This window comes from Salmo trutta, chromosome 12, assembly GCF_901001165.1.
Source record: "Salmo trutta chromosome 12, fSalTru1.1, whole genome shotgun sequence".
Lineage (NCBI taxonomy): Eukaryota > Metazoa > Chordata > Actinopteri > Salmoniformes > Salmonidae > Salmo > Salmo trutta.
The window spans coordinates 67049482-67069954 of NC_042968.1; the positions used below are offsets into that span (position 1 = coordinate 67049482).

The 20473-nt window shown below is 40.9% G+C and overlaps 1 protein-coding gene across 1 annotated transcript in view; it reads right to left on the reverse strand.

The window, feature by feature from the left end:
- Positions 1-20473, reverse strand: part of LOC115204021 (transmembrane protein 132D-like) — a 188308-nt gene that overhangs the window by 89764 nt on the left and 78071 nt on the right. Inside the window, exon 4 of the mRNA XM_029769235.1 lies at positions 2064-2250. Within this exon, the coding sequence (XP_029625095.1) occupies positions 2064-2250 (187 nt within the window). The remainder of the gene's footprint in view (positions 1-2063; positions 2251-20473) is intronic.

Here is a 20473-nt window from a genome sequence, read left to right on the forward strand (position 1 = left end):
TCCTGCAGAGTGCAGTCAGCCATGTGAGGTAAAGCTGCACACGCAAAAATACACACACACAAATACACACACACACGCGCGCGCGCGTGTGCACACTCAGACATATGTAGTATTGCCCAGCCCCCGAAGTGAATCTTCTTATCAGCTAACTGTATGTAAGGATTTGTCTGTGTTGTCTTAGGAATTCAACATTCTGTTGATCTTGCCAACCCCCATTGTCACACCTCTGAGAGGCAGAGGTTCTGTTGTGATTACATCAAGTTGGTTATGACATCTGCTTTTTGCATGACAAGTCATTTTTCCAACAATTGTTTACAGACAGATTATTTCACTTGTAATTCACTGTATCACAATTCCAGTGGGTCAGAAGATTATATACACTAAGTTGACTGTGCCTTTAAACAACTTGGAAAATTCCAGAAAATGATGTCATGGCTTTAGAAGCTTCTGATAGGCCAATTGACATCATTTGAGTCAATTGGAGGTGTACCTGTGGATGTATTTCAAGGCCTAACTTCAAATTCAGTGCCTCTTTGCTTGACATGGGAAAATCAAAAGAAATCAGCCAAGACCTCAGAAAAATAATTGTAGACCTCCACAAGTCTGGTTCATCCTTGGGAGCAATTTCCAAACGTCTGAAGGTACCACATTCATCTGTACAAACAATAGGACGCAAGTATAAACACCATGGGACCACGCAGCTGTCATACCGCTCAGGAAGGAGACACGATGATGAAACTACTTTGGTGCGAAAAGTGCAAATCAATCCCAGAACAACAGCGAAGGACCTGGTGAAGATACTGGAGGACACAGGTACAAAAGTATCTATATCCACAGTAAAACGAGTCCTATATCGACATAACCTGAAAGGCCGCTCAGCAAGGAAGAAGCCACTGCTCCAAAACCGCCATAAAAAAGCCAGACTACAGTTTGCAACTGCACATGGGGACAAAGATCGTACTTTTTGGAGAAATGTCCTTTGGTCTGATGAAACAAAAATAGAACTGTTTGGCCATAATGACCATCTTTATGTTTGGAGGAAAAAGGGGGATGCTTGCAAGCTGAAGAACACCATCCCATCCGTGAAGCAAGGGGGTGGCAGAATCATGTTGTGGGGGTGCTTTGCTGCATGAGGGACTGGTGCACCTCACAAAATAGATGGCATCATGAGGCAGGAAAATTATGTGAATATATTGAAGCAACATCTCAAGACATCAGTCAGGAAGTTAAAGCTTGGTCGCAAATGGGTCTTCCAAATGGACAATGACCCAAAGCACACTCCAAAGTTGTGTCAAAATGGCTTAAGGACAACAATGTCAAGGTATTGGGGTGGCCATCACAAAGCCCTGACCCCAATCCTATAGAACATTTGTGGGCAGAACTGAAAAGGCCTGTGTGAGCAAGGAGGCCTACAAACCTGACTCAGTTACACCAGTACCGTCAGGAGGAATGAGCCAAAATTCACCCAACTTATTGTGGGAAGTTTGTGGAAGGCTACCCGAAACGTTTGACACAAGTTAAAAAATGTAAAGGCAATGCTACTAAATACTAATTGAGTGTATGTTAACTTCTGACCCACTGGGAATGTGATGAAAGAAATAAGAGCTTAAATAAATCATTCTCTACTATTATTCTGACATTCGCATTCTTAAAATAAAATGGTAATCCTCACTGACCTAAGACAGGGAATTTTTACTTGGATTAAATGTCATAAATTTAGGTCTGATATCTGACGGTAGGTTAACTTTACAGTAGGTCATAGCACAAGTCTCTCTCTGACCATGCTTGGAATAATGCCTTGTAATGCGTATTCATGCTTTGTAACTTAATTTTTCTGCCTTGTATGTGAATCCATTCATTTTACAAAGTAATTAAATACATTCCATTCTCAGACAGTTCTTCATTGCCTATTACTGTAACTCAACTATATTTTTCTTGCATATTGCTATTTATCTTATGGATTCAGATAATTCATTTAATGGGCTAAATTAATAGTCTTCTTATGAGTCGCATGTGAGGTATATTATATACATGATACAGGCACTCTCTTTCTGGTTCCTCACCATTGCCAGTGGCACAATGCCACCCAAGTCCTGTGGTGCCAGGCGGATGAGGGTCTGGACCTCATCAGTGAGGGAGCGGGTAGGAGGGTACTCCACCTGCCACATCACCACCCGGCTGCCCAGCGGGTCCAGTAGCCCGTTCACCTCCAGATCCACCTGGAGGACCCTCTGGTAACCCGCCTCCGGCCTGGGGGAAGAAGGGAGGGGAGAGGGAAGGAGGAAAGGAGGGAAATAAGTGTTTTTTATTTGTATGATCAAGTGAACTTGGGTGTTGAGAAAAGGCATTAAGGATGTATTAGCATTAGTATCGTCAATAACCACGTTTCCATCCACAGTTTTTATGCAAGTAAAGTCATGGCGTATAAAAAAAATTATGTGATGGAAACAAAGTGTTGGTAGAACTTCATGAATGTCAACAGACAATTTGATTGTTCGACACGGTGGGTTATTTTTGTGTCGGTAAAATGTATTATTCAACGTATTGCTCTGGAAACAATTTATTGAGCAGTTGTTGATAGAATAACCCTCATGTCGAGGTAAATTTGCAATCACAGGATGTTATGTTGTGTGGTACTCCCACTGTGACTTGGAAAAGCAGGCACAGTTTAGGCTACAAGGTGGTGACAGAACGCGGTGATGAGCTTGATGCTCCTTTCCAGTACATTTTGAGCATCTTAACTTGTATGCTAGTGACATGATGATCGGTGCTTAGCTGTCAATTAAAAATAAAAATGATCTTGCTCTTATCCATCTCATCATGTAACGTAACCTTTCCAGTCCACTTGTCTAGAGCATGTGCGAAAACCAGATTGGGCAAATTTGTCATTTTTCGCAACAGTTTGTTAGACAAAACTATCGGTGGAGTGGAAAATGCAATGGAAACACATTCAACTCATGTTTTGGTAACACTTTATTTGGATAGTCCATCTGTAGATGCTCTACAGACTATATACAGAATATCAGTAACATGTCAACTGTATGTTTGTTGACATGTTACTGACATGTCTGTTGACTATCCAAATAAAGTGTTACCCATGTTTTTTATTCAGTACATGAAAAATTAAGCGCAAAAGTGTTTTATATGTGCCCTACGTCATCACGCACATTATATCTGCTACATCTGGTGGGGAAATGCATATAGGTATATATTTTTTTTTAGATTTTATGATATTCACATGAAAATCTGTCTCAGTTTGGATGGAAACCTAGTTAGACAAAAGGAGACGCAGACATAGGGAAAAGTGAGTGCCAAACAGACAAGTTTCCTAAAAAGAGGAGAGCTGTTAAATAGTATAACATGTATCCACCGCAACCCAAACTCAGTTCAGTTCAGTTCTGTCTCACATTCCCCAGAAGCATGAGGGAGAAAAAAGCAATTTACTTTTGTTCCTCCTCCATGGCACATTTCACAGAGAAAGATCTTATCTGAAAAGAATAACATTGGCTCTCCACTGATTGCGATGCAAACAAAGCAGGAAAAACAATGAATACAAAAATCCTAAACTCTGATTTCCTGAGCCTTCAGTTTGATCAGCCTGCCTGACTGTCTGTCCCCATGGCATTCTTTATCTAAGCTAAAACTAGATACAAAAGTAAACATCCCGGGGAAACAAACAATGTACAAGGCATTGTGAAACTATAACTTGCAACTGGGATCTGAAACTTGCTGTCAATTCTGTGTAATACATACAAACAAACCCTCTCGTGTTACTATTTTTTGTGTGTATAATCACAATTTAAGTGCATGCTGAGATGCCACCTAGTTTTCAAAGTAAGTGCAAACTCAGACAGGCATTATACAATCCACAGGGGAATAAATTGGAATGGAAACTGATCTCTGTATTGTACCAACTTCCAAGTTGTGTCCTCATGAGTGTCATAATGTGCAACAGGATCAATGCCCAAAATCCACAAGGCGAGAACACTGATCCATGGTCTTGGAGCTGAACATTCTAGCTGAGCATATATTCCATTTTAGACTCCCAGAACTTTTTCTGGTTTACCATTTCAGAAAATTACAACCACACTTCAAAGACTGGTGGTCGGTGAGATCAATGCACAATGAGAGGTTTGGAGGACAGACTGCAATGTATGACGACACCGTACTGCAGAAATGACTCATGTTCAAATCAACTCTGACAATCTAATCTCACAAACTGTGAATAATCTGTATGTTTGAATAGAGACATATGTGGCCACATTGACAAGCTTATATGGCCACATTGACAAGCTTATCCACTTCTGCCACACACACACACACACACACACACACACACACACACACACACACACACACACACACACACACACACACACACACACAGTGTGTCCAGCAGAGGGCAGTGTGTTATCTGGTGGCTGGTACTGCCACAGCATGTGTTTGGGATGATAAATGGCTGCAGCCTGCTGGCCAGAGTGGTCATCCAGCTTTATTATGTGTCTCATTATAAACATAACCATACTGTGCCCTTTCAATGGAGCCAGAGAAAGGAGCAACATTTCCATAGAAAACTATAGTCGAAGAGTCAGCTACCTGCTTCTATTTCTGCTGCTTCTGCTGCTGCTTCGAGATGCATGCCTGAGACAGACAAAGACTGAACTAAATAGGGTTCTAGCTAAGAATAAGCCCCATAATGCCAAGTGTACAGTAGTTACTGTGAGAGAGTGCTGTGTTAAGAGTGTGGATATTAAGGACTTTCCTGGATTGTCAGGCTGTTTACTGTTGACCTGGGTGTCAGCGTAACCGACGTGCTTTTTGTACCGCTCCCTCTGACCTAACAGCAGTCAAGAATAAACAAAAGTATGCGTACAGTATGCGTACACACATGTAGAGATACACAAGAACTCACTGTTGGGCTTAGTGAGATTCCTCTCTAGAGGATAGCTATTGTGACAAAGGGCTCCAGGAATGAAAGTGTGACAGAAAAAGATAAAATACTAAGATGTAAGCTACCCAACACAGAGAGCCTGTGCAGCAGATGTGTGTATTCTTTACACCTTTATGAATAGGCCTAAGCAACCACAGGAAGGAAGGCAAGTTTTCTATGGTGACTCCTTTCAGGCGCGGCAACGATTTGGTTAGCAGTGACAACAATGATACATCAAAAGAACAGAATCAATTTCAACACAAAGCCTCCGCGTGGAGTGGGTGCCACAGTGGGCCTGTTTGTGTGTGTGTGTGTGTGTGTGTGTGTGTGTGTGTGTGTGTGTGTGTGTGTGTGTGTGTGTGTGTGTGTGTGTGTGTGTGTGTGTGTGTGTGTGTGTGTGGTGGGGAGAAATTAAACATTTGGGACCATAGAAGTAGAGGATGATGAAATGTAGCTAGGCATGAGCGCGTGCTAATCGGTGGAGGATTCTCAATTCCTATAGGTCAGAAGTAAGGGCTTGTACTCTGTGGTGGGCTGGAAGTTGCCTGAGGCCCAGATCCAGCGGGACAGTAATACAGACAGAGTGCTTCCATCTGGGGCAGAACTGGGAGGTACAGCCCCCCCACTGAAGAAGCGGGGAACACAATCATGGAGCCAGCATGGGGGCCAAGATCTGGAGCTTTACAGGACGGAAGTGGGCAGTTGAAACACACACAGGCGCACACACACACCACCACAGGACACAGAGAGGGAGCAAAGGAGGAAAGATCATATTACGAAGGACAAAAGACAGTGTGAAATATTACCAGATACTGATCACTCTTTAATGAAGAGGATGGGACTGGAACACATAAATAGAAGCTTTTGAAGGCTAGATCCTCTATGCGATGTGCGCTTGAGTGAACATACATTGCATGTGTGTGTTTATATGCATGCAAGCGTGTAGGGGTAGTTACTTTGTGCTCCCCAAAGAAGAGAGAGTAGCTGCGGGGTACAGGAAGTGACACTGCAGGGCAAGGCTGTTATTTCCGGTTTTGACTAGAGGGAGTACGCCATTAATTTACACTTTACATTTCAGACATCAGCCTGACCCCTGGTTGTGACTAGAGGGAGTACAGCTACAACCGGAAGTGAGTTTTGTAGCTGGTTAGGAGAATTTACGCAGCAAATTAAGATCATTAACGTGACAGGTTAGGAGACAAAGGTTAAGGTTAGGAAAAGTTAGGGTGAGCTAAAATGCTGTCTTAACCAGCTACGAAAAGTTACTTCGGGTCGTAGCTGTACTCTCTCTAGTCACAACCGTTATTTCCTCCCAGGTGTCAGGCTGATGCCTAAAATGTAAATTAAAGGCATTTTGGCGTCATTCACGCTGCTGTCTTTCACACCCCAGCCAGGGGACGGGGACATTGAATTACAAAGTGCTCTCCAAGTCAAGTTCACACATGCTGGGAACCATATTATGTGGTTCCCATATTATACTGTAAAGCTCTCTAAAGTACAAAAGGCCAAGAGGCATTTAAATTAGGGGGTATAACCCTAATCACTACATAAACATATAAACACACTTGCTTAAATGATGGCTGCCTTAAATGGATGGCTTGTGAGATCAATGGCAGTACAATTGTTGAATAGTATAGTTATAAGTTAATCGTTGAGTACAGAGGAGGCTGGTGGGAGGAACTAAAGGAGAAAGGGCTCATTGTAATGGCTGGAAGGGAATTAATATAGAAGGATATCAAACATATGGAATCAAATGTGTAACTCCGTTCCATTGATTCCATTCCAGCCATTACAATCAGCCCATCCTCCAATAGCTCCTCCCGTCAGCCGCCTCTGGTTGAGCAACACCCAATATCACTACATGTCCACACTGTCAGAGTGTTTGCTGCGATCTCCCTCCACAAATACGGAGTCATAATAGCAATGCTGTTCAGTGAAAGGACTGTGCTACATTCCTTGCTGTTTTAAACATGTCATCCAGAATATATACAGTACCAGTCAAAAGTTTGGACACATCTACTCATTCAAGGGTTTTTCTTTTTTGACTATGTTCTACATTGTAGAATAATAGTGAAGACATCAAAACTATGAAATAACACATATAGAATCATGTAGTAACCAAAACAGTGTTAAACAAATCAAAATATATTTTATATTTGAGATTCTTCAAAGTTGCCACCCTCTGCCTTGATGACAGCTTTGCGCACTCTTGGCATTCTCTCAACCAGCTTCATGAGGTAGTCACCTGGAATGCATTTCAATTAACAGGTGTACCTAGTTAAAAGTTAATTTGTGGAATTTCTTTCCTTCTTAATGCGTTTGAGCCAATCAGTTGTGTTGTGACAAGGTTGTGTCATGCCTTGATCTGTTTCACCCCCTCCAGGTGTCGCTTATTAGCCCCGGTGTATTTATCCCTGTGTTTCTTGTCTCTCCGTGCAAGTTTGTCTTGTTTGTCAAGTCAACCAGCATTTTTGTGTCTCAGCTTCTGCTTTCCCCAGTCTCTCTTTTCTTGCCCTCCTGGTTTTCACCCTTGCCTATCCTGACTCTCTGAGCCCGCCTGCCGGACCACTCTGCCTGTCCCTGACCTTGAGCCTGCCTATCGCCTGGTACTGTTTGGACTTTGACCTGGTTTATGAACTCTCACCTGTACCGGACCTTCCTTTTGCCTACCTCTTTTGTTATAATAAATATCGGAGCTCAACCATCTGCCTCCTGTGTCTGCATTTGGGTCTCACCTTGTGCCCTTATACTGTAGATAGGGGTGGCATACTGAAGATAGACCTAATTGGTAAAATACCAAGTCCATGGCAAGAACAGCTCAAATAAGCAAAGAGAAACAACAGTCCATCATTACTTTAGACATGAAGATCAGTCAATCTGGAAAATTTCAAGAACGTTTCTTCAAGTGCTGCCACAGGAAAAGAAGACCCAGAGTTACCTCTGATGCAGAGGATAAGTTCATTAGTTACCAGCCTCAGAAATTGCAGCCCAAATAAATGCTTCACAGAGTTCAAGTAACAGACACATCTTAACATCAACTGTTCAGAGGAGACTGCATGAATCAGGCTTTCATGGTCAAAATGCTGCAAAAAAAAACCTACTAAAGGACACCAATAATCAGAGACTTGCTGGGCCAAGAAACACGAGCAATGGACATTAGACATCTGTCCTTTGGTCGGATGAGTCCAAATTTGAGATTTTTGGTTCCAATCGCCGTGTCTTTGTGTGACGGAGAGTAGGTGAACGGCTGATCTCCGCATGTGCGGTTCCCACCGTGAAGCATGGAGGAGGAGGTGGGGTGCTTTGCTGGTGACACTGTCAGTTACCTATTTACAATTCATGGCACACTTATCCAGCATGGCTACTACAGCATTCTGCAGTGATACGCCATCCCATCAATATTTTTTTACAGCATTCAGCAGTGATATCCCATCAATATTTTCTATATTGTAGAATAATAATGAAGACATCAAAACTATGAAATAACATATGGAAACATGTAGTATCCATAAAAGTGTTAAACAAATCAAAATATATTTTAGATTTTAGATTCTTCAAAAGTAGCCACCCTTTGCCTTTATGACAGCTTTGCACACTCTTGGCATTCTCAACCAGCTTCATCTGGAATGCTTTACAACAGTCTTGAAGGAGTTCCCACATATGCTGCGCACTTGTTGACTGCTTTTTTTTCACTCTGTGGTCCAACTCATCCCAAACCTTCTCAATTGGGTTTAGGTCAGGTGATTGTGGAGGCCAGGTCATCTGATGCAGCACTCCATCACTCTCCTTCTTGGTCAAATAGCCCTTACACAGCCTGGAGGTGTATTGGATCATTGTCCTGTTGCAAAACAAATTATAGTCCCACTAAGTGCAAACCAGATGGGATGCCGTATCGCTGCAGAATGCTGTGGTAGCCATGCTGGTTAAGTGTGCCTTCAGTGTGAGTTGATGATCTCCCACCCGTTTAGTAAAGTGCAGCCAGGATCCATACAGTGAGTAAGTCCTTTGCCTTCTCTCTGTTCATCGTACTGGTGCATGTGTGATCAAGTCTGTGTTGGTTGTGTATGTTTGCCATTTCAGTGCGGAGCTTGTTTTCGGGAGGCGGGGTGTGGGTTGTGTTTGCAAACTCATTTTAGCTCACAACAAGCTTGTAGCATGGCTAACACTAGACAGAAAATTGCTGCAAAGATTAATGCGGAAGAAGAATACGTATCAAGCTCTACACTCCAGGAACTACTGGATCAACAAAAACAGTTCTATAAAGATCTAATAGATCTGCAACTCTCTATGGATTATACCAACAAAGGGGTTGATGATCTGTTTAAGGATGTAATGGAATTTAAACACAGTTTGGTGTTAACGCAGGTGGAGGTGGAGGTGGAGGAGCTAAAGGGCGTGGATGTCACCAGCCAGACCGCATTCAAAACCATGTCTGAGGATTTCACAATTTTCCAAAAAACACTTGACAAGCACTCTTCCAAAGTAGACTACCAATCGAGGATCAATAACATTTTAATCAATGGAATTGAGGGCGTAAAGATTGAGACTTGGCATGACACAGAAGTCAAGGCCAAGAAATTCCTGGCTGATCAACTCAAACTGGATCCTTAACTCATCGAGATGGAGAGGGTGCATAGGAAAGGCACTTTCTTTCCCGATGGATGGCCCAGATCTATAGTGGTGAAACTGCTCAGGTTCAAAGACAAGGAGGAGATTCTCAGGAGAGCCAAGTGCCTGAAAGGAACCAAAACCTTCATCAATGAAGAGTTCTCTAAAAAGATACACCTAAAAAAAGGCAACATTTCACACATGAAGTATGATAGCCTGGTTGTTCAACCTCAGGAGGCTGAAGAAATCTGGCTTGTCACCAAAAACACTCAAACTTTTACAGATACACACTCGAGAGCATCCTGTCAGGCTGTATCACCGCCTGGTATGGCAACTGCTCCGCCCACAACCGTAAGGCTCTCCAGAGGGTAGTGAGGTCTGCACAACGCATCACCGGGGGAAAACTACCTGCCCTCCAGGACAAATACAGCACCCGATGTCACAGGAAGGCCAAAAAGATCATCAAGTACAACAACCACCTGAGCCACTGCCTGTTCACCCAGCTATCATCCAGAAGGCGAGGTCATTACAGGTGCATCAAAGCTGGGACCGAGAGACTGAAAAACAGCTTCTATCTCAAGGCCATCAGACTGTTAAACAGCCATCACTAACATTGAGTGGCTGCTGCCAACATACTGACTCAAATCTCTAGCCACTTTAATAATAAAAAATTGGATGTAATAAATGTATCGCTAGTCACTTTAAACAATGCCACTTCATATAATGTTTACATACCCTACATTACTCATCTCATATGTATATACTGTACTCTATACCATCTACTGCATCTTTCCTTTGCCGTTCGGCCATCGCTCATCCATATATTTATATGCACATATTGTTATTCATTCCTTTGCTGTTGTGAAATTGTTAGAGTACTTGTTAGATATTACTGCATGGTCGGAACTAGAAGCACAAGCATTTCACTACACTCACATTAACATCTGCTAACTATGTGTATGTGACCAATAAAATTTGATTTGATTTGGTGTTATGTGGACTGTGTCAATGTGCATTCCATAGGAAGTGCAGCCCTATTGATAAAACTAACATAAATGTATGGTTGTATTGGATATGTGAGGCTTGCACTTCTATGTTTCCGTTCCACTTCCTGGATGATTCCAATTGTAGATCTCTCTTAGTTGGGCAGAATATCAACCCTGATAACATGGTCTTTAACCCATTAGAGATAACCAGAAATAAGTCTATCACTTTTTATTACTATATTGTTAAGTAATTTAACAACCTGTATAGCAGTTTATTAATTCCAAGACAAACTCATTTTTGACCTTTCATTTGAACGTTCGCAGTCTTCCTAAAAATCGTGACCACCTTGTTCCTTATCTGTCTTCTCTCAGTCATGAATGTTCCATTGTTTTCCTTTCAAAAACATAGTTGACTGAAGACAGCCATGCATTATGACATGTCTCCTTATAATGCTGTTCACCACTGTAGAACATCAAGAGTGGGAGGAGGAGTGTCCATTTCGTTCATAAACGTTTTCAATGCTTTGTAAGAGAGGACCTCACACTTACATCGGATAGCATTGATGTTGAATCTCTTTTCAAAGAAATTCCTTCCTGTTCATTTAATTGTGGTAAAAAAAAGTGGTAATTGGATGCATCTATCAGCCACCTGATTCTGACATTGGTAGTTTCACTGATATCCTTGCATCAATCTTGGGTTTAGTAATGAAGATCAATGTGGTTTCTATTGGGTGATTACAACATAAAAAAATTGTGAGAACCACTCACTGACATCTGATTTTTTTTTGTTATACGTTATACTCCAGCTATCTGTATCCCCTTATCTATATGCCACAAGAGTGACCAGTTTATCTGAAACCCTTATTGATAATAATTTTACAAATTCTTTGAATAATGTGGTGATAAGTATACTTTATACTGACATTTCTGACCATATTCCAATTTTTACTTCTCTTTGGCAGCTAGAAATGAACAAATGGGATTGCTTAGTAGCATTAAATGTAGAGCTTTAGGATGTTAATTGATATTTCATGGGAAAATGTTAATCATCTGGCCGATGTGGAGTCTGCATACCAGACTTTTTTGTAATCTTTCAAAGATTGTATGAAAAGTTGTATGGAAAGTTTTTCACAAATCCCTTTCCCCTGAATTCTGCAAATTACAAAATCTATAAGAAAATGTTTTACTCACCTACGTCGTATATCCCCCAAAATGATTTTAATATAGTCAACTTGGAAAATCATTAATCAACTGATGAATAAGAAAAAGGCTACGACAACAATTCCATCTCAATTTATTGTTGGAAATAAGACCTATAGTGATCCTGATGTTATTGTATTTCATGTGAATTTAATAACTTCTTTGTGAATGTGGGTTCCTCTCTGTGAAAGAAAATGGAGAAAACTGATGGAAATCCCTTGGATTACATTAAGGAACATTTCCCTTCTCTGCTTCAGTTTGATCCTCTTGATGTGATGGAGGTAATTGGTACCTTAAAGATATCAGCAGCAGGTCATGATGAGATTGGTGCCTCTTTGGTGAAATCAGTTTCTTCCTCGATTACTGAGCCTCTAACGTACAGTACCATTCAAAAGTTTGAACACACCTACTCATTCAGGGGTTTTTCTTTATTTTACTATTTTCTACATTGTAGAATAATAGTGAAGACATCAAAACCATGATAAAACGCATATGGAATCATGTAGTAAGCAAAAAAGTGTTAAACAAAACAAAACAAATTATATTTGAGATTATTCAAAGTAGCCACCCTTTGCCTTGATGACAGCTTTGCACACTCTTGGCCGTTTCTCAACCAGCTTCACCTGGAATGCTTTTCCAACAGTCTTGAAAGAGTTCCCACATATGCTGAGCACTTGTTGGCTGCTTTTCCTTCACTCTGCAGTCCAACTCATCCCAAACCTTCTCAATTGGGTTGAGGTTGGGTGATTGTGGAGGCCAGGTCATCTGATGGACTGTCGTTTCTCTTTGCTAATTTGAGCTGTTCTTGCCATAACATGGACTTGGTCTTTTACCAAATAGTGCTACCTTTAGTATACTACCCCTACCTTGTCACAGTAGAACTGATTGGCTCAGACGCATTAAGAAGGAATGAAATTCCAGAAATGAACTTTTAACAAGGTACACCTGTTAATTGAAATGGATTCCAGGTGACTACATCATGAAGCTGGTTGAGAGAATGCAAAGAGTGTGCAAAGCTGTCATCAAGGCAAAGGGTGGCAACTTTGAAGAATCTCAAATATAAATATGTTTGGATTTATTTCACACTTTTTTGGTTAGTACATGATTCCATATGTGTTATTTCATAGTTTTGATGCCTTCACTATTATTCTACAATATTGAAAATGGTCAAATTAAAGAAAAACCCTGAAATGAATAGGTGTGTCCAAACTTTTTACCGGTACTGTATGTTTACATTAAATCTATGCAAACTGGTATTGCCAAAGTTATCGCCCTCTGTAGATCTGGGGATCTCAGATCTTTTACAAATTATCGGCCAATTTCTGTACTACCATGTTATTCTTTAAATCAACACTGTATTTTATATGAGCACCAATACGGTTTTCGTAAAAACTACTCCAGAGATATGGCTCTTTTGAAACTTGTGGATAAAATCTTAACAGCTCTTAAGAACAATGAATAAGCTCTTGGCATCTTTTTAGATTTATCCAAAGCATTTGACACGGTTAATCATGAAATATTACTTTCAAAAGTGCATTATTACGGTTTTCATGATTCTACATGTAATTGGTAATATATTTATGTTTAAGATAGAGAACAAATGGCTTACCAGTGCCAAGATATCCTGTGGTGTGCCACAGGGTTTGATAATAGGCCACTTTGTTCTTCCTAATCTATATCAATGACCTTGCTGCTGTCTTCTAAATACTTCCCATTCTCTTTGCTGATGAAACCAATTAGATTTTATCACAAGTATTTTGATTCACTAATTAATGAAGTCAACTCAGGTATGGCCACATTTTCTGAATGGTTCCAGATAAACAAATTCTTTTTAAATGTTAACAAATCCAAAATTATAATTAAGAATCTCAATTGTTGGGAATGAAATGGAACAAGTTACATCCACTAAATTCCTCTGAGTACTAATTGATGAAAAGTTATCGTGGAAAGATTATATTACATTTGTCTGTAGCAAAGTGATGAAATCTGTTGGTGTCATCAGAAGGATTAGTGGTTTGGTTCATCAGCCTTGCTTCCTAACCCTATACTATAGCTTAATTTACCCATATAAAATGTACTGTAATATTGTCTGGGCCAGTACATATACCTCCTACCTACTCAAATTACTCATCATACAAAGACATTTGCAAGACTAGCCACCTCTAATTACCTAGCACCATCTGCACCTTTGTTTAAGAAACTCAATAACATGTCTATTTACAACATTAATGTACGCCAATTATGCACTTTCATCTAAAAAATACTAATAACTCCCAAACAGTTTACCTAAACCCTTCAATGGATTCTTCCAGGTTAATTCTGAAATTCATCTCTATAACACGAGACACTGCGATAACTGTCACCCTCCCCACTGACGCAACTCACATATTCAATTCTATTATCAGAGGTAACATACTCTGGAATTCTTATCTTCACATTGCCAAAACCTCAGCATCCCTCAATAACTTCAAGCGAAGACTAGGGTGATGAACCAAACTACCCAATAATCCCCTCCATGAAGCCTAACTCTCACACACACACATAATCAAACATGTTTTTTCTTGTATACTGAGCATATCATGTACAATTATAATGAATATGCTTTGTTTAACTGATTGAACAAAGTTTTTTATTTTTTGTCTTTTCATTTCTCAGAACAAGAATAGACTGACGAGTTTCAGAAGAAAGGTCTTTGTTTCTGGCCATTTTGAGCCTGTAATCGAACCCACAAATGCTGATGCTCCAGATCCTCAACTAGTCTAAAGAAGGCCAGTTTTATTGCTTCTTTAATCAGAAGCAACAGTTTTCAGCTGTGCTAACATAATTGTAAAAGGGTTTTCTAATGATCAATTAGCCTTTTAAAATGATAAACTTGGATTAGCTAACACAATGTGCCATTGGAACACAGGAGTGATGGTTGCTCATAATGGGCCTCTGTACGCCTATGTAGATATTCCATTAAAAATCAGTCGTTTCCAGCTACAATAGTCATTTACAACATTAACAATGTCTACACTGTATTTATAATCAATTTGTTATTTTGTTTTTTCTTTAAAAAATAAGGACATTTCTAAGTAACCCCAAACTTTTGAACGGTAGTGTATGTGACTCATTTCAGGAAACTAGGCGTATGTTACACGTCACTACTTCACATGAGAGGCATTTGAACATAATTTTTTAGGCATAAATGCCATCTGGAACATGTGAACTTTCATGTGGCTTAATAACAACCTTGTATGCCATCTCTAAATCTCTAACAATAAAATTGTTAAAATACGAGCCTAGTTGGTTTAGCTCCGGGAAAAGTAAGGAACCTTCACGCTAGACATGATTGGCTGAGATAATGGATGGGCTGGACATGTCGAGAGATGAGTTCGGATTGGTCTGCCATGTAGTACGCTTCTGTCTATAATAAATGGCTGTGCAGTATGTGTAGGTAATCCTTCCTAACACGTTTCTTTTTTAAGATATCACTAATTAACTGCAAAAGTGGACAGAGTTTTGAAATCAGTGGAATGCCCAGTGGAAGCAGAGTATGATAGCTAACGAGATGGAGAAAATATGCAGAGGGAGTCGAAAAGAGAACACACAGAAGGTTGTTGTATAAAACACCTGTCTCCAGATTACATCTTCAAACTAAGGGCAAAGATGGCATCCATGAAAGACAGGGAGAAGCGTTCATCCATGTATACAGGTAAGAGAGTCTAGCTAGCTATATTTTCAGATATTACACGTTTCTAATTTTGTCAGAAAGTTGTTTTCATCAAGTTAAAGCGTACTGTTAGCTAGCTAACGTTAGTTGGCTGGCTCGCTAGCTAACGTTACGTGTATGATCTGTGTCGTAATATTATTTGTATCTCAGAGCCATTTGCATTGCTAGTTATAGCCTAATGTTAGCTAGCTAGCTAATATTGAATCTAGTTGGTTAGCTACCTGCAGATTCATGCAGGGTAGTAATGTTATGAGTTGGGATTATGGTTCATTGTTTAGCTAGCTAGCATGTCCAGACAAAAGACTCCACTATGCAAGGTACCATTTTACTGTACAGTTTTATACCTTCTGTATCCTGTGCATGTGACAAATAAACTTTGATTTTATTTGATATATTGTGTGTTTACCAGAGATGGCAATGTGGAGAACAACATGACCTGCACAGAAGTCAAATTAGGATATAACGTTAGGCCAATGAGACAGTGTCCAAGTAAAAAAAATTATCTGGTAGAATGCTCTGCTTTAATTTCATCACACTCACAACTGTAAGCTATTTTCTGTAATGATCTTGCCATGAACTTGTAAATAATGATCATGTTGTGAGTTTATTTTCCTGTAATAATGAATAAAAATGTGCAAACGTGAAGACGTTGTCAGCTATATGATGTGGTTACAGTATTATTTGACCTGGCTAGCCAGCTAACTTAATGTAAGCTAGCTAGCTAGCAAGCTTGAAATGAACCCAAACATTGTTTAGAAAGTTGCTTTTAGTTGCCTGGTTTGCTAGATTGACATATAGCTACTAAATTCATTTTCAAACAGATGGGTTTATTGGTGTTAAAATACACCAGTTATGCTATTTTTCACCACCAGGCTGCTGATGTCATGCATTTGAATCCATGAAGAGATAGGTGGGGCTAAGGCTTAAGAGGGATTGCATGATCCTGAATGGTTGTAGACAAAGAGCTCTCCAGTACCTGTACCAAAACATTCAAGGGACATTTTCTCTAAAGTGGGGTTACAAGTTTATCAACTTTCAAAGCATAATTACTTTCCCATTGTTCCCCAACTGTTGTTTAAGATATAGCATTTTCTAACTCTGAGTCTCTACTTTTATCTAATGTAAAAAAAAACACCATTTAAAATGTTGCTACATAAGACCGAATCGAGCCGGTCGGTTACATATGAGGACACAAAAACGCTAATTGCAGTCCACCAACACGTTCCCTCTCCCTCGCTCCAACAGAGCCGAGGATAAGAGACAGCGGTGGCCTCTCCCGACACTCTTGTTGATGTTTTCTGTGCTGTGAGCGGCATGAGGTCCAATCACCATCAGTTGCTCCAAGTAATTGATCAGGGAAATAGTGGATCACAATAGTGGGTCATCTACCATGCATGTCAGGTACTCAGATGCTGCTGCCTGCTTTATTTATTTTTAATGGAACCTAATACAAGTTGGTTCTCCTTGATTGAGTGGAGGAATTGATAAAAAGGGAAGCGTGAGATGGAAGTTTGATCGGTAATTGTAGGAGTCGAATGTGACATCGGAGGACTAATTAAAGGAACTGAATCTAATGGCCAACACACATGGTGTTACACACAGCTCTCTCCTCTGGCCAACACACATGGTTTCACACACAGCACACTCCCCCAGCAAACACACATCGAGTTACTCACAACTCTGTCCCCCAGACAACGCACATTGTGTTACACACAACTCTGTCCCCCAGACAACACATATCCTGTTACACACAACTCTTTCCCCCAGACAACACACATGGTGTTACACACAACTCTGTCCCCCAGACAATGCACATGGTGTTACACACAACTCCTTCCCCCAGCCAAAACACATGACAGAGTGTTAAACACAATTTAGCTCTCTCCCCCGACCAACATAGACACAGGGAGGTACTGGGATTTCACATTACTATATCCCTAATCTCGTCTCTCTCTCTCTCTCTCTCTCTCTCTCTCTGTAGCAAATGAGCCTAAGGATAAGGTTACTATATCCCTATTCGCATAATCAAACACATACAGTGCATTCGTAAAGTATTCAGACCTCTTGATTTTTTCCACATTTTGTTACATTACAGAATTATTCCAAAATGGATTAAATCGTTTTTTTCCCATCATTAATCTACACACAATACTCCATAATGACAAAGCAAAATACAGGTGTTTAGAAATGTTTTCAAATGTATAAAAAACAACAACTGAAATATCCCATTTACATAAGTATTCAAACCCTTTACTCAGTACTTTGTTGAAGTACTTTTGGCAGCGATTACAGCCTTAAGTCTTATTGGGTATGACGCTACAAGCTTGGCACACCTGTATTTGGGGAGTTTCTCCCATTCTTCTCTGCAGATCCTCTCAAGCTCTGTCAGGTTGGATGGGGAGCGTCGCTGCACAGCTATTTTCAGGTCTCTCCAGATATGTAAGTCTGGGCTCTGGATGGACCACTCAAAAACATTCTGAGACATGTCCCAAAGCCACTCCTGCATTGTCATGGCTGTGTGCTTAGGGCCGTTGTCCTGTTGGAAGGTAAACCTTCGCCCCAGTCTGAGGTCCTGAGCGCTCTGAAGCAGGTTTTGATTAAGAATCTCTCTGTACTTTGCTCCATTCATCTTTCCCTTGATCCTGACTAGTCTCCCAGTCGCTGCCGATGAAAAACATCCCTACAGCATGATGCTGCCACAACCATGCTTCACCGTAGGGATGATTCTAGGTTTCCTCCAGACGTGAAGCTTGGCATTCAGGCTAAAGTGTTCAATCTTGGTTTCATCAGACCAGAGAAGCTTGTTTCTCATGGTCTGAGAGTCTTTAGGTGCCTTTTGGTAAACTCCAAGCTGGCTGTTGTGCCTTTTAGTGAGGAGTGGTTTCTGTCTAGCCACTCTACCATAAAGGCCTGATTGGTGGACTGATGCAGAGATGGTTGTCCTTCTGGAAGGTTCTCCCATCTCCACAGAGGAACTCTGGAGCTCTGTCAGAGTGACCATCGGATTCTTGGTCACCTCCCTGACCAAGGCTCTTCTCCCCCGATTGCTCAGTTTGGCCGGCCAGCTCCAGGAAGAGTCTTGGTGGTTCCAAACTTCTTCCGTTTAAGAATGATGGCGGCCACTGTGTTCTTGGGGTACTTCAATGCTGCAGAAATGTTTTTGGTACCCTTCACCAGATCTGTTCCTCGACACAATCATGTCTCATAGCTCTACAGACAATTCCTTTGACCTCATGGCTTGGTTTCTGCTCTGACATGCACTGTCAACTGTGGGACCTTATATAGACAGGTGTGTGCCTTTCCAAATCATGTCCAATCAATTGAATTTACCACAGGTGGACTCAAATCAAGTTGTAGAAACCTCTCAAGGATGATCAATGGAAAGAGGATGCACATGAGCTCAATTTCGAGTCTCATAGCAAAGGGTCTGAATACTTATGTAAATAAGGTATTTCTGTTTTCGCTTTGTCATTATAGGGTATTGTGTGTAGATTGAAAAATATATATATATTCTTTAATCCATTAGAATTAGGCTGTAATTTAACAAAATGAGGAAAAAGTCAAGGGGTCTGAATCTTTTCTGAATGCACTGTACACACAGAAAGAGAGAGTGAGAGAGAAAGATCGAGCGAGAGAGATCGAGACTATGCCAACACATGTCACACACGTACATCCAGGGCTGTTTGTCAATCACAGTTTTTTCACCAATTCAGAAACTAAATATAAATAAAACGCTGCAATATAAATAAAAACACTGGAGAATTCATGCAGGGACGTCTAACAGTGACGTTTGTACAGCACTATAACAATTAATTGACAGTAGTACATAGGCTACACAACAATTACAAGCCATCAACAAAACAAGACTCCAGAGAGTGCATGATGTCCCAGACTTCGCCTGAACCTGCGTCATGTGGCGCGTGACATTACAGCACAATGTGAGTGAATACAGTTCTCTCAAAACCCACAGGTATTGTATTGTTATATAGTGTATGTCATTCTTATACAACATAGCAGCCATCTGTCTCCAGATGTAAGACTGCGAGACTTCTCTCTGTGGGCCTATTGTGGAGCGGTCGGATGAAAGTGCCATGAACACGAGCGTAAGGAAGCCTGAGTTTGTTTTAGACAAGACATTTACATACTCTCTCTTGCTGTACACGTCTAGCGAGAGACAGGGAGAACAGGTGGAAATGCCAGACGAGCGGTCTTTAATGTCAGATATTCTAGCGAGATGCTGTTTCTTCCCACCAGCTAACGGCGGAGCACATGAAAAAGTGAGCCGGTTAGGTGTACGACAGCGAGCTCTGGACGGATAAATGAACAAGTGGATGAGTATAGGGATGAGTCTGTTCTGCTCTGTGTACCATGCTACCACACAATCAAACCGTAATGCGGGCAAGCGCTGGTGGAGCACGAAGCGTCATCCCTCTCTGCGTCGTGTCCATGATCTCATTACCGCTGTATACATAGCCCTGAAACGGCATGTACAATTTAACCCAATTTGATGGATAGTTCTCATGATATGGTAATACCGGCCCCAGGCCATGCTATGGAAAGCAATCCTCCTCCTGCGCATTGGGATATCTCCCCTTTGCTTTCTCCTCCTCTCCTCTTTATTCTGTTTTTTTCTCCCTCTCCTCACATGAGCAGCTAGAGTAGTCAGCCAGTGTGGTATTCTTGGTGATGGGAACCCCCCCCCCCAGTGCATTAGATTAGAAGGAGCAGAAATTCATCATTCCCAATGTGCCATGAGGAATGGGCACATAATACTGGAGAGTAGTATGTTCTATATGAGGCCCCATGTGTATTTTTGTATCTGTGCTGTGTCAAATTAGCATGTTGGCATTTATTGACTTGTGTACTGGAGGTAGCACTGCAGGGTAGTCACTAGCTGGCACAGCCACAAAGTCATCAAATCTGATTTTAAACCTAACCCTAACCTTAACCACACCGCTAACCTTATGCCTAACCCTAACCAAAAATGATATATACCCAATCCCAATAAACATCAACCTGCATCAAATTAGTCATAGC